The sequence below is a fragment of the Mobula birostris genome, chromosome 2 (genome assembly GCF_030028105.1).
Source record: "Mobula birostris isolate sMobBir1 chromosome 2, sMobBir1.hap1, whole genome shotgun sequence".
Classification (NCBI taxonomy): domain Eukaryota; kingdom Metazoa; phylum Chordata; class Chondrichthyes; order Myliobatiformes; family Myliobatidae; genus Mobula; species Mobula birostris.
The window spans coordinates 218,837,757-218,853,969 of NC_092371.1; the positions used below are offsets into that span (position 1 = coordinate 218,837,757).

The following is a 16,213-nucleotide window of genomic DNA, read 5'->3' on the forward strand; positions in this document are numbered from 1 at the left end:
GCAGTTCAACTCTTTGAATGATTATGCAGAAAGTCTGAAGTTAATAACTCATCTCCTTCTACCTTAGGCCACAAACTTATCAATCACCCCTCGATTAAGCAAATAAATCTGCTTTTATTACAATTACTAAAGTAAATTGTATTTTCAGATTGCAAGTAGGTTTAGGTCTGTACTGTAGGTGGTCATCACAACAGATTCCTAAGGCCCAATTCAAAATGAAATTTTAAGCTGTTGGAAAATAAATTGATAAATTCTGTTTTTTTCAGCAGTTATATCAATCATTATTTTTTTCTCCCCAGCCAATGCACCAGTAATTCCTATTGAACTGTTTATTACATTTGTTTATTTTTGAAATAACTGAGTATTTAAAACAGAAATTCTGCACTGAAAGCAAAATAAAAATCTTTCCTCAAAAAGTTGGGGTCATCTACGTTCAAAGCTTTCATATAGGAGAGTGAAGCAAAAATTGTGCGTGAGAACAAAAAAAAGGACATATTATGAGTACAGATTACAGTGTGGTACTTGTCTAAGTAGTGTCACAGTTAAAGCAAATTGTGCAGACAGTTTGCAATTCACTCATTCACACTTTTAAATGAAGAGTTTAGATAAAGAGCATTAACTGCATCTTTATGATGCAGAAATGACACCACAGCTGGAAATTAAAACTTGCAGTTTGAATTACAGATGAAGGAATGAAAATTTGGTGAACTGCAGTAATGAGATTTAATGTACAACAATATTTGCTTTTTCAGCATCCCTAGTACAATTTAGTTAGGTTAGAAAAAAAGCATAACTTTAATTCAAAACACTGCAGATTGACAGCAATGCACTGAAGCTGAAGTACATAAGAATATTGCAAAATATCATAAAATATTAATAATGAAAAATGTGGAATATACCTTATGGCCAGTGGCCAAATTACAGCAACTTGCATCACTGATGTTGCTGAAAGCTATATTTAAGATTGAGTTACCTCTGTGGATTGGATTTCAACTTTACTGATGTTACATGCAGTAGGTATCAGTGTTAAAGGATTGTTGGGTTTCAGCACATTGATCAACGACATTAAATAGGCAAGCAATGAATAATGAAGAATTCTCCATCAACAAATCATAAAGCAATATATATTTAATGTTTAATTTAAAAACGCAAACAAGAGGAATTCTGCAGATGCTGGAAATTCAACGCAGCAGGCCAGGCAGCATCTCTAGGAAGAGGTACAGTCGACGTTTCAGGCCCAGACCCTTCGTCAGGACTAACGTATTTTATGTTTAATTACTTTAAGACGAACACAATTAATTTTAGAAATATATAAAAGCAATTTTAACAATATAATATTTTAAAGTTTTAAAATAATTATCTGAGGTAACTGGCATTCCATAAAACACGAATGCTTAAACAGCTAGATAGTTAAGTAGCGATTTTGGCTTTGAGGTCATTTAAAAAATCAGAGGATGTTTCTGTTAATTCACTGTTTTCTGCAGATTAAACATGAAAAGGCTGTAAAGCACTACGTCCTGAACGAAGTTCTCGATTCAAACAAAGGCATTTCTTTTTTAAGAACATTTTCTAGTCAGGCAATACATTAATCAAAGACTAGAAAGGGCAAAACAATCTCTAAGAGGAATTTTAAAAAGCAGAGAAAACAAACGTTTGAGCATTAAACTTTTCACCATTTTTGTGTAAATCAATAACTGGCCAATGCTCTTTTCAGTCTTACTGAGTTCCTCCGGCATTTTGTGTGTGTTGCTTTAAATAGATGGAACAAGACAATATAATTGCTAATAACTTGAATAGACAGGTTATCTTGCAGGTAAAGGTTGGACAGGTCAGTTTACCTCAGATAATGTTTAGTATATTGAGAGTAGGCATGATTGAAACATACAAGAACCTGAGGGTTCTTAACAGGATGAACATAGAGAATGATGAGAAAGGGTCTCAGGTTATCATTTCCTCCTGTTGGAGAATCTAGAACGTGGCAGTTACGAGTTAAAAAGGGTTCCCCAGTTTAAACAGATGAGGCATGGTTAAGAACTTTCTTAAGGTTATGATGGAAATGCAGTTTTGGTGTGTTATTCAGATCAGCTACAATCTGATTAAATGGCAGAGCAAGTCTACGGAACAATACAGTTCCTTTTGTTCTTAATTTGTATGTTTGTACAGTTCTACCCTTTTTACAAATGTATCTCAGGTGCTCCCATATGGAGACACATTGCCCTCATGTTGTGCTTTTTTAACTAAGCGTATTGAAATACCTGCAGTCATCTTTTTGGTAAAGTAACTAGATGCTGATTGGTCAAGACAACAGAATCCAGTGAATCAAGTAGTATTTACTTTGAACAATTTCAATGTCAAAATACATCCACGAATGCTGGATACAGTTATGTTTTGATAACTGAGAAATACAGCCTTGAGGTGGCCTTATTCAAATTTACATTAACACTTGATATTACTAAAACTGTAATAATACCACTGACACGAGAAAATCTACTGATGTTGGAAATCCAAGCAACACAAATAAAATGCTGACGGAACTTATCAGGCTAGGCAGTGTCAATGTTTCAGGCTGAGACCCAAATACCACTGATTTATTACTAATATAACAAGTCTCAATGCAGGGGCTTCAGGATAGAGACAAAAATAAGCAGTTATCCAAGAATCAAGTTCTATCTTCCTTCACGAAGTTCTGCACGTACCTGAAAGTAATCCTCCAAGTGGTTTAAGACTTATAAATTGCTGGTCATGTTTGACTCGTTCCTCTGAGGTGATTGCCCACATATTAGGGCCACCTAGAAAAAAAGCACATGAACATACACGTCAACATGTAGACCACATTCCATCATCAGGGATTTGAAAATTTCAAAACAGAAGGGCACACTTCAGAATTGTCAGCATGCCAAGCTTCTTGTCTTTCACTCTCCATCATGAGACAATGACTAATATGGTGGCATGCTGTTGCTCTTACATCGGCAACTTTTAAGCAGATTGGAACAAAGTGTCTTTTCCAAGATATTTATCATAAGAACATAAGATTTAGGAGCAGAATTAGGCCATTTGGCCCAGTAGGTCTGCTCCGCCATTTTATCATGGCTGATCCAATTTTCCCCTCAACCTCAATCTCCTGCCTTCTCCTCATATCCGTTCATGCTCTGACTAATCAAGAATCTATCAACCTCTGCCTTAAATATTCATAAAGACTTGGCCACCAAAGCCGCCTGTGGCAAAGAATTCCACAGTTTCAACACTCTCTGGCTAAAGCAATTCCTCATCTCTGTTCTAACACCTTCACCATCGTTTTGGGAGATTTTAACCAGGCCGGTCTGAAAAAAAAATCACTAAGCAATTACCATCAACAGAGCACTTGCAATACCAGGGGAAACAACACACTGGACCATTGCTACACCAGCATCGCCCTCACTTCGGGAAGTCTGATCACCTGGTTGTACTTCTACTCCCTGAATATAAGCAGAGACTGAAGACTGCAGCTCCAGTAGTGAGGACCAAGAAGGTACAGACAAAGGAAGTACAGGAGTGCCTGCAGGACTGCTTTAAATTGGTGGACTGGACTGTATTCAGGGATTCATCTTTGAACCCAGATGAGAATGCTGCAGTTGTTACCGACTTCATTAAAACCTGTGTGGATGAGTGTGTGCCTACAAATACTTACTGTAAATTCCCAAACCAAAAACCCTGAATGAACCAGGAGGTGCATTGCCTGCTGAAGGCTAGATCTGCAGCACTTAAGTTTGGCAACCTTGGCTTGTACCAGAAAACCAGGTATGATTTGCGAAGGGTTATTTCAAGGGCGAAGAGAAAATTTCGAAAGAGGTTGGAGGCGACACCAGATGTACAACAACTCTGGCAGGCTTTGCAAGACAATACTTCTTACGAAGCGAAACCTGATAGCATGAATGACAGCAATGCTTCACTACCAGATGAACTCAACGCCTTCTATGCCCACTTTGAAAGGGAGAACACAACTACAGCTGTGAAGATCCTTGCTGCACCTGATGACCCTGTGATCTCCGTCTCAGAGGCTGATGTTAGGCTGTCTTTAAAGAGAGTGAATCCTCGCAAGGCGGAAGGTCCCGATGGAGTACCTGGTAAGGCTCTGAAAACCTGTGCCAACCAACTAGCAGGAGTATTCATGGACATTTTCAAACTCTCACTGCTACGGGTGGAAGTTCCCACTTGCTTCAAAAAAGCAACAATTATACCAGTGTCTGAGAAGAATAATGTGAGCTGCTTTAATGACTATCGCCCAGCAGCACTCACATCGACAGTGATGAACTGCTTTGAGAGGTTGGTCATGACTAGACTGAATTTCTGCCTCAGCAAGGACCTGGACCCATTGCAATTTACCTATCGCCACAATAGGTCAACGGCAGATGCAATCTCAATGGCTCTCCACACGGCTTTAAACCACCTGGACAACACAAACACCTACGTCAGGATGCTGTTCATCACCTATAGCTCAGCATTTACTACCATCAATCCCGCAATCTTGATTGAGAAGTTGGAGAACCTGGGTCTCTGTCCCTCCCTCTGCAATTAGATCCTCAACTTCCTAACCGGAAGATCACAATCTGTGTGGATTGGTGATAACATATCCTCCTTGCTGACGATCAACACTGGTGCACCTCAGGGGTGTGTGTTTAGTCCACTGCTCTACTCTCTATATACATGAATGTGTGGTGAACAATAACTCAAATACCATCTATAAACTTGCTGACAATACAACCATTGTTGGGAGAATTTCAGGTGGTGACAAGAAGGCGTACAGGAGTACGATATGCGAACCAGTGGAGTGGCGCTGCAGGAACAACCTGGCACTCAACGTCAGTAAAACGAAAAGAGCTGATTGTGGACTTCAGGAAAGGTAAGACAAAGGAACACATACCAATCCTCATAGAGGGATCAGAAGTGGAGAGAGTGAGGAGTTTCAAGTTCCTGTGTGTCAAGATCTCTGAGGATCTAACCTGGTCCCAACATATCAATGTAGTTATAAATAAGGCAAGACAGTGGCTATATCTTATGAGGAGTCTGAAGAGATTTGGCACGTCAACAAATACATTCAAAAACTTCTATAGAAGTACCGTAGAGAGCATTCTGACAGGCTGCATCACTGTCCCGTATTGGGGGCTACTGCACAGGACCGAAAGAAGCTGCAGAGGGTTGTAAATCTAGTCGGCTCCATCTTGGGTACTAACCTACAAAGTACCCAGGACATCTCCAGGGAGTGGTATCTCAGAAAGGCAACGTCCATTGTTAAGGACCCCCAGCCTTTTTCTTACTGTTATCATCAGGTAGGAGGTACAGAAGCCTGAAGGCACACACTCAGCGATTCAGGGACAGCTGCTTCCCCTCTGCCATTTGATTCCTAAGTGGGCATTGAACCCTTGGACACTAGCTCACTATTTTTAATATAAAGTGGCATGCAAAAGTTTGGGCACCCCTGGTCAAAATTACTGTTACTGTGAATAGTTAAGTGAGTAGGAGAAGAATTGATCTCCAAAAGTCATAAACTTAAAGATGAAACATTCTTTTCGACATTTTAAGCAAGATTAGTGTATTATTTTTGTTCTGTACAATTTTAGAGTGGAAAAAAAGGAAAGAAGCACCATGAAAAAGTTTGGACACCCCAAGAGATGTGAGCTCTCAGATAACTTTTACCAAGGCCTCAGACCTTAAATAGCTTGTTAGGGCTATGGCTTGTTCACAGTCATCATTAGGAAAGGCCAGGTGATGCAAATTTCAAAGCTTTATAAATACCCTGACTCCTCAAACCTTGTCCCAACAATCAGCAGCCATGGGCTCCTCTAAGCAGCTGCCTAGCACTCTGAAAATTAAAATAAATGATTCCTACAAAGCAGGAGAAGGCTATCAGAAGATAGCAAAGCATTTTTAGGTAGCCGTTTCCTCAATTCGTAATGTAATTAAGAAATGGCAGTTAACAGGACTGGTAGATACAAAGCAGCTTCCTTATTCGACACAACAAGGTAGAGCAGGCATCTTACAGATGGAGACGCTTTCCGTAGAAAGGTCTGCCAGCTGAATGTGGGCTCGATATTTATATGCTAAACACAAAGGCAATCACTAGGCAATCAAAGTTACAGACAGTGAATAGACAATGCTTCCTTTTGAAGATACATACAAAATATCACACCATCCTTTCCTTCCGACGCCAACATGTCTGGGTTGGTATCCACAGCCTTTAGGATTTACTTGTCATTTTATGTGCTAACATAGAAGACAATTAACAGTTATAATGTATGGATAATACTGTCTGTCTTTGAAACTACAGCATTAGGTCAAACTACGGTGCCAGAAGCATCTGGTATTCACACCTTTTTAGGAAGCGTACTGTCAAACAGTTAAAACAGAAGTCTGGTGGCCAAAGTCATTTAGGTGTAAACAAATCATCTACCCAAAAAAACTCACTCTAACATTCAAGTTGAGGTCTGGAAGACCAAGAAAACTTTCCAAGAGAACTGCTCGTAGGATTGCTAGAAAGGCAAGTCAAAACCCCATTTAACTGCAAAAGCCCTTCAGGAAGATTTAGCAGACTCTGGAGCGGTGGTGCACTGTTCTACTGTGCAGCGACACCTGCACAAATATGACCTTCATGGAAGAGTCATATTTGAAGAGTCATATTATCAGAAGAAAACCTTTTCTGCGTCCTCAGCACAAAATTCAGCGTCAGAGGTTTGCAAAGGAACATCAAAACAAGCTTGATGTATGTTGGAAACAAGACCTGTGGAATGAAGTTAAATTCAATTTTTTTGGCCGCAATGAGCAAAGGTCTGTTTGAAGAAAAAAGGGTGCAGAATTTCATGAAAAGAACACCTCTCCAACTGTTAAGCATGGGGGTGGATCGATCATGCTTTGGGCTTGTGTTGCAGCCAGTGGCAAAGGGAACATTTCACTGGTAGAGGGAAGAATGTACTCAATTAAATACCAGCAAATTCTGGAAGAAAACATCACTCCCTCTGTAAAAAAAAAAGCTGAAGATGAAAAGGGGATGGGTTCTACAACAGGATAATGATCCTAAACACACCTCAAAACCCACAGTGGACTATCTCAAGGGGCGCAAACTGAAGGTTTTGCCATAACCTTCACAGTAGCCCGACCTAAACATCATCGAAAATCTGTGGATAGACCTCAGAAGAGCAGTGCATGCAAGACAGCCCAAGAATCTCACAGAACTAGAAGCCTTTTACAAGGAAGAATGGGTGAAGATCCCCCAAACAGAATTGAAAGACTCTTAGTTTGCTACAGAAAGCGTTTACAAGCTGTGATACTTGCCAAAGGGGCTGTTACTAAGTACTGACCATGCTGGGTGCCCAAACTTTTGCTTAGGGCCCTTTTCCTTTTTTGTTATTTTGAAACCGTAAAAGATGGAAATAAAAAAAGTATTAAAGAAATGTGTCATCTTTAACTTTATGGCTTTTGGAAATCAGGTCATCTTTTACTGGCTTAGCTATTCACAGCAACAGAAATTTTGACCAGGGGTGCCCAAACCTTTGCATGACACTGTACAGTATTTCTGGTTTTTTGCACATTTTTTAATCTATTCAAGATATGTATACTGTAATTTATTAGCTTTATTTTATTTATTTCTTTTTCTCTTCTATATTATGTACTGCATTGAACTGCTGCTGCTAAGATAACACACTTCACATCACATGCTAGTGATAATAAACTTGTTTCTGATTCAGATTCTAAAAGGATGCCCCTCTCTTCTAAGGCTGGTCTTAGACTCTCCCGCCATAAGAAACATCCTCTCCACATCCATTCTATAAAGGCCTTTCACCATTTGATAGGTATCAATGAGGATCACCCCTCATTCTTCTGAAATCTAGTGAATACAGGCCCAGAGCCAGCAAATGTTCTTCATAAGACAAGGTGTTCAATCCTAGAATCATTTTCATGGACCTTTTGAACCTTCTCCAATTTCAGCTCATCCTTTCTAAGATAAGGCCTCACCAGTGCTTTATAAAGTCTCATTATTACATCCTCGCTTCTGTATTCTAGTCCTCTTGAAATGAATGCTAACATTGCATTTGCCTTCCTCACCACTGACTACCTGCAAATTAACTTTTAGGGATTCCTGCACAAGGAGTCCCAAGTCCCTTTGAACCTCAGTTTTTTTGTATTTTCTCTCTATTGAGAAAAAAGCCAACCCTTTTACTTCTTCTACCAAAGTGCATGACCATACACTTCCCGACACTGTACTTGCCCATTCTCCTAATTCATCTCAGTCCTTCCGTAGTCTACTTCCTCAAAATTACCTGCCCCGCCACCCATCTTCATATTGCATGCAAACTTTGCAACAAAGCCATCAATTCCATCATCCAAATAATCGACGTATAATGTAAAAAGCATTGGTACCAACACTGGCCCCTGTGGAATACCACTAGTCACCAGCAGCCAACCAGAAAAGGTTCTCTGGCAATCAGCCACTGCATTAACCATGCCAGAATCTTTTCTGTAATACCATGGGCTCTTAGCTTGTTAGTCAGCCTCGTGTGTGTTGCACCCTGTCAAAGGCCTTCTGTAAATTCAAGCACACAACATCAACCAATTCTCCTTTGTCTATCCTGCTTGTTATTTCTACAAAGAATTCCAAAAGATTTGTCAGGCAAGATTTTCCCTTGAGGAAACCATGCTGACTACAGCCTATTTTATCATGTGCCTCCAATTACCCTGATACCTCATCCTTAATAATTTTCGCAACCACTGAGATCAGACTAACTGGCATATAGTTTCCTATCTTCTGCCTCTCACTCTTATGAAGACTGGAATGTCATTTGCAATTTTCCAGTCCTCTGGAACCATACCAGAATCTAGTGATTCTTGAAAGATCGTTACTAATACTTCCAAAATCTCTTCGACCATCTCTTTCAGAACCTTAAAGTGTATACCAACTAGTCCAGGTGTCTTACCTATCTTCAGACCTTTCAGTTTGCTAAGAATCTTCTCTCTAGTAATGGTAACTTCATATATTTCATGACCCCTGACACGTGGAACTTTCACCATACTGCTAGTGACTTCCACAGTGAAGAATGAATCAAAATACTTATTCTGTTCAGCCGCCATTTCCGTGTCCTCTATCTCTCCAGCATGATTTTCCAGCAGTCCAATATCCACTCTCGCCTCTCTTTTACACTTCATGCATTTGAAGAAACTTAGAACCACAGAACAGAACAGCTCAGAAAACAGGCCATTCGGCCCTTCTAGTCTGTGCTGGAACATTATTCTGCTAGTCCCATTGACCTGCATCCAGTCCATAACCCTCCAGACCTCTCCCATCCACGTACCTATCCAATTTATTCTTAAAGCTTAAGAGTGAGCCCGCATTTACGTCAGATGGCAGCTTGCTCCACACTCCCACCACTCTCTGAGTGAAGAAATTTCCCCTAAATCTTTCCCCTTTCACCCTAAAGCCATGTCCTCTCATATTTATCTCTCCTAATCTAAGTGGAAAGAGCCTATTCACATTTATTCCTATACCTCTCATAATTTTGTAAACCTCTATTAAATCTCCCCTCAATCTTCTACGCTCCAAGGAATAAAGTCCCAACTTGTTCAATCTTTCCCTGTAACTCAACTCCTGAAGATCCGGCAACATCCTAGTAAATCTTTTCTGCACTCTTTCAATCTTACTGATATCCTTCCTATAGTTAGGATAGACCAGAACTGTACACAATACTCCAAATTTGGCCTTACCAATGTCTTATACAACCTCCCCATAACATCCCAACTCCTAAACTCAATACTTTGATTTATGAATGCCAAGATGCCAAAAGCCTTTTTTACAACCCTGTCTACCTGTGATGCCAGTTTCAGGGAATTATGTACCTGAACTCCCAGATCTCTTTGTTCCTCCACACTCCTCAGTGCCCTACCATTTACTGTGTATGTCCTACCTTGATTTGTCCTTCCAAAATGCAACACCTCACACTTGTCTGCATTAAATTCCATCTGCCATTTTCTGGCCCATTTTTCCAGTTAGTCCAGATCCCTCTGCAAGCTTTGAAAGCCTTCCTTGCTGTCCACAACGCCTCCAATCTTAGTGTCATCAGCAAACTTGCAATCCAATTTACTACATTATTATCTAGATCATTGATATAGACAACAAACAACAAAGGTCCCAGCACAGATCCTTGAGGCACACCACTAGTCACAGGCCTCCAGTCTGATAAGCAATCATTCACTACCACTCTCTGTCTTCTCCCACACAGCCAATTTCAAATCCAGTTTACAACCTCTCCATGGATACCTAGTGTCTGAACCTTCTGAACTAACTTCCCATGTGGGACCTTGTCAAAGGCCTTACTAAAGTCCATGTAGACAACATCCACAGCCTTTCCTTCGTCTACTTTCTTGGTAACCTCCTCGAAAAACTCTACAAGATTTGTTAAACAGGATCTACCACGCACAAAGCCATGCTGACTATCCTTCATCAGCCCTTGACTGTCCAAATACTTGTATATCTGACCTCTGAGAACACATTCCAATAATTTACCTACTACTGATGTCAGGCTCACCAGCCTGTAATTACCTGGTTAATTTTGGAATACTCTTTAATATTACTGGCTAGCTTACTTTTGTATTCCATCTTTGCCTTATTAATGACTTTTTAGTTGCCTTCTGTTGGCTTTTAAAGTCTTCCCAATCTTCTAACTTTCCGCTAATTTTTGCTCTATTATATGCCCTCTCTTTGGCTTTAATGGTGGCTTTGACCTCTCTTGTTAGCCATGGTTGTGTCACCTTGCCTTTAGAATACTTCTTTCCCTTTGAGATGTATACATCCTGTGCCTTCCAAATTGCTTTCAGAAATTCTAGCCATTTCTGCTCTGCCATCATCCCTGCCAATGTTCTTTTCCCATCTGTTTTGGCTAGCTCCTCTTCCATGCCTCTGTAATTCCCTTTACTCCACTAAAATACTGACACATCTGACATTAGCTTCTCCTCCTCAAATTTCAGTGTGAATTCAATCATATTATGATCACTTGCTCCTAAAGGTTCTTTTACCATCAGATCTCCAATCAATTCTGGTTCATTGCACAACACCCAGTCCAGAATAGCTGATCTCTAGTGGGCTTAACCACAAGCTGCTCTAAAAACCCATCTCATAGGTACTCTAGAAATTCCCCCTCCTGGAATCCAGCACCATCCTGATTTTTTCAATCTACCTGCATATTGAAGACCCATGACTAATGTAATATTGCCCTTTTGGTATGCATTTTTTAATCTGTTGTAATTTGTACGTCTCATCTTACTACTGTTTGGGGGGTCTGTATACAATCATCATCAGGGTCTTTTTACCCTTGCAATTCCTTAGCTCTATCCACAATGATTCAACACCTTCTGACCCTATGTCACCTCTTTCTAGTGATTTGATTTAATTTTTTACCAACAGAGCACTACCATCCCCCTCTGTCTTCCTGCCTGTTCTTCTGATACCATGTGTATCCTTGGACATTAAGCTCCCAGCTATAATTTTCTGTCAGCCATGATTCAGTGATACCTACAATATCATACATTTCAATCTGCAACTGTGCTGCAAGTTTATCTACGTTATTCCATATACTGCATGCATTCAAACGTACACAGGGATCTGACTGTATACATTTCAAGATTCCGGTAAGATGGAGGCGTGCTCAAACGCAGTGGCTTCTATGGGGACGAGGAAAAGTGTTATTGTCTTTTTAAACATATTTGTTACGATCACAAGACCCTGCTGGACATTAACAATTAAAAGTACTGCAGGCTACCCCATCAGCCAGTTGCTCATTGGCAGAGAAACTAAAAAAGCTGGACTTGGTGCAGAACACCCGCTGCCTGTGTCAGAGTGGATGTACAAAGAGCATATCAGTCTAACAGCTTGTGAACGGCTTGGTCACTTTTCTCATGATGGCAACACCTTGTTGGACATTGGCAATATGAAATAGACTGGTTAGCCTGACGTCGGTGGTGGGAAAGATGCTGGAGTCAATTATAAAAGATGAAATTACGACACATCTGGATAGCAGTAACAGGATTGGTCCGAGTCAGCATGGATTTACGAAGGGGAAATCGTGCTTGACTAATCATCTGGAAGTTTTTGAGGATGTAACTATGAAAATGGACAAGGGAGAGCCAGTGGATGTAGTGTACCTGGACTTTCAGAAAGCCTTTGATAAAGTCCCACATAGGAGATTACTGGGCAAAATTAGGGCACATGGTATTGGGAGCAGAGTAATGACATGGATTGAAAATTGGCTGGCTGACAGAAAACAAAGAGTAGCGATTAACGGGTCCCTTTCGGAATGGCAGGCGGTGACCAGTGGGGTACCGCAGGGTTCAGTGCTGGGACCGCAGCTGTTTACAATATACATTAATGATTTAGATGAGGGAATTAAAAGTAACATTAGCAAATTTGCCGATGACACAAAGCTGGTGGTAGTGTGAAATGTGAGGAGGATGTTATGAGAATGCAGGGTGACTTGGACAGGCTGGATGAGTGGGCAGATGCATGGCAGATGCAGTTTAATGTGGATAAATGTGAGGTTATCCACTTTGGTGGTAAGAACAGGAAGGCAGATAATTATCTAAATGGAGTCAAGTTAGGAAAAGGGGAAGCACAATGAGATCTAGGTGTTCTTGTACATTAGTCACTGAAAGCAAGCATTCAAGTACAGCAGGCAGTGAAGAAAGCTAATGGCATGCTGGCCTTCATAAGAAGGGGAATTGAGTATAAGAGCAAAGAGGTCCTTCTGCAGCTGTACAGGGCCCTGGTGAGACCACACCTGGAGTACTATGTGCAGGTTTGGTCTCCAAATTTGAGGAAGGACATTCTTGCTATTGAGGGAGTGCAGCGTAGGTTCACAAGGTTAATTCCCGGGATGGCAGGACTGTCATATGTCGAAAGATTGGAGAGACTGGGCTTGTATACTCTGGAATTTAGAAGGCTGAGAGGGGATCTTATTGAAACATATAAGATTATTAAGGGATTGGACACGTTGGAGGCAGAAAGCATGTTCCCGCTGATGGGTGAGTCCAGAGCCAGAGGCCACAGTTTAAGAATAAAGGGTAGGCCATTTAGAACGGAGTTGAGGAAAAACTTTTTCACCCAGACAGTGGTGGATATATGGAATGCTCTGTCCCAGAAGGCTGTGGAGGCAAAGTCTCTGGATGCTTTCAAGAAAGAGATGGATAGAGCTCTTAAAGATAGCGGAATCAAAGGTTTATGGGGATAAGGCAGGAACTGGATACTGATAGTGGATGATCAGCCATGATCACAGTGAATGGCGGTGCTGGCTCAAAGGGCCAAATGGCCAACTCCTGCACCTACTGTCTATTGAAATGCTGCAAGCCTAAGTCACCATTTTACTGGTGAATAGCAGGGGTGGACCGCAGAGGAGCTGAGTGGCCTCAGCTGAGGTGGGGACTAGGCCCCATACTGTGGTATTGCCTGTCTGCAGCTGCCTAAGAGAGAGGCAGAATTGGCAAGCTCCACCAGAGTTCGCTCAGAAGACAAGATATATTGTGTTTGATTAAACTGTTTCAACATTCATGGACTCAAGCTCTTGGACCATTTTTGTGTGTGACTGTATTTCCTGCTGTCTAATACCATGTTATGGGTGCCTTGTTCTGAGGACGACTGTTAGTACTGTGTTTTATACCTCAGCCTTAATGGCACCTTACCTAATACTGTATTATGAATTTAGTCTATGACATTTCACTGTGACTTACTGGGGCATCCACTAGGTAGCTGCAGATATCCATTCCATTGAGGATCTAGGAACTTTTTGGGAATCTCTGACCCATTACTGCTTGGTGGAGGAAGACTGCATCACCACCTGATATGGGAACTGCACTAACCTTGATCGCTGGGCACTGCAGAGAGTGGTACAGACAGCTCTGTGGATGTGAACTTCCCTCCACTGAGGATATTTACAGCAGCAGGTGTGTAAAGAAGGCCTGGAAGATCATCGGGACACCAGTTACCCCAACCATAAACTGTTTTAGTTGCTTCCGTCTGGCAAACGATACCGCAGCATTAAAACCAGGACGAACAGGCTATGGAACAGCTTCTTTCAAAAAGCTATTACACTTATAAATTCACATGTCTGTACATTGTGATGGAGTCATCATGGAAAAGATTTTTACTCCCTCACGTGGGACAGATGCAAGATTTAAATACATTCAATTCAAAGAAATTCCACCTCATTTCCATTCTGAATGTATGTCCTGTTACATACTTCATGATTATCTTGTGATTGTCTTATGAGGATGATGTAATGGTCTTGTGGAGGTCATATGATGCAATTTTCCCGCTCACCAGTATACAAGTGTAGACTCCTGGTGACGCAGTTAGTTTTCAGTTAGATCATCAAGTCAGATACTCCACTACGCTGCTTATTAATCTCATGATGCAGTATAGTTTTAAAACGGAGTTTACTTTCTATTGTAAGGTACAAAAGTGTTGGGTCGGCAGTTTAACCAATTGCTGCCAGGTTTGTTGATGTATCTTTTCAGTAATATTGGAGAGTGAAGACAAGAACCTGAAGGAGTCGTTCAGCGGTTTTGGAGAGGATCGACCATTATTGAATTCGTTCAAGAAACAGTGATCTGTATGAGATAGCCTCTGCTAAAAGCAGCAGAAAAGGCTGTGCAGTATCTAGTATCCAGAGGGAAAGGTCAGTGCCTTTAAACTGTTTTACTTCCGTCGTCATGAATCCTGCGGACAAGGCAGGTTCCGGCTGGGATCGGCAGTGACGTCGTGTCTTCGAGGAATTCTTTACTTCAGGAAAGTCTCTGCTAATTGACTGTATAAATCTCTTGGACTTTCGAATTTACCATTCTAAGAACTGTGTTTGAATTTACCACTTTAAGACTGTTTTCGCATATACCGCTTTAAGAACTAGTACTGAGTGGCGGTTTGTTAAATGGCCACATAGCAGTTTACTTCCGATTAAGGTTTTTGTTTGTTTCTTTTTACAAATTTTGAGCAGAGTTTAATAAATGTTTATTTGTTTATAAAATCTGACTCATTTCTCTATTCATTGTTGCTGGTCACGTGACAGTCCCTCTATTCTGAGTCTGTACTCACTGGTCCTAGACTTCCCCCATTATAGGACACATCCTTTCCACATTAACTCTGTCTAGGGCCTTTCAACATTCAATAGGTTTCAATGAGATCCCTCCTCATTCTTCTAACTTCCAACCAGTACAGGCTCAGAACTATCAGACGCTCCTCACATGCTAACCCTTTCACTCCCTGAATCGCTTCTGTGAACCTCCTCTAAGCCCTCTCCAATGTTAACACATCCTTTCTTAAATAGGGGGCCCAAAACTGTTCAAAATCCTCCAAGTGAGGCCTTACCAGTGCTTCATAAAGCATCAATGTTACAGCCTTGTATTTATATTTATAAAGGAGGAGAAGATGGTGGCGCGACTGCAACGCGCGCAGCCTCTCCGGTGATGAATATCTGTTATCTGTCAAGTAGGGGACCGTGCACAATTCCAATTTGATGGAGACAGACGTGAAAGTACGGAGGAACATCTGGAAAACTTCTGAAACGCCCACTTCGCTGCTACTGCTACTGTGTGGTAACCGGAATCTCCGCAGCTGAAGGCCCCGAAATTCTTGGCTTTGCATGTTTCAGCGGCTGGGACGAGGTTGAAGGCACTTGGGAAACTGTATCGGAGTGGCTGGTCGGAGGCTCGAAGTTTTTGTACAGACGGACTCAGTGTCCGCTGCTTCCAAGGCACCGGCAAGTTGACGGTGCCTGGAGGTTTATGGCAGGGAGTTTCTCCCTTTTGCCGCCTGCTAGCGGGGACTCGGGAGTCGAGCAACTCGGGGACTTTGAGACTATTTTTACCGTGCCCATGGTTTGTTCTTCATCAAATTATGGCATTGTTTTGCACTGCTGTAACTATATGTTATAATTATGTGGTTCTGTCAGTGTTAGTCTTTGATTTGTCCTGTTTTCTGTGATATCACTCCAGAGAAACATTGTATAATTTTTTAATGGATGTATGCATTTCTAAATGACAATAAAAGAGGACTGAGTGTTCTCATAATCTAAATATCCTAGTCCTTGCAAAATAAATGCTAATATTGCATTTGCCTTCCTGACCACTAACTCAATCTATAAACTAACCTTTAGGGAATCCAGCATGAATACTTAGATTTTTGAATTTTCCCCCTTTTTAGAAAATA

At 41.2% G+C, this 16,213-nt stretch overlaps 1 protein-coding gene across 9 annotated transcripts in view; it reads right to left on the reverse strand.

Moving 5' to 3' along the window:
* LOC140194079 (intersectin-2-like) overlaps positions 1-16,213 on the reverse strand; it is a 229,096-nt gene that overhangs the window by 139,740 nt on the left and 73,143 nt on the right. For all 9 annotated transcript variants that reach the window (XM_072251489.1, XM_072251493.1, XM_072251490.1 and 6 more), the window contains one exon: positions 2,697-2,789. In XM_072251489.1, the coding sequence (XP_072107590.1) occupies positions 2,697-2,789 (93 nt within the window). The remainder of the gene's footprint in view (positions 1-2,696; positions 2,790-16,213) is intronic.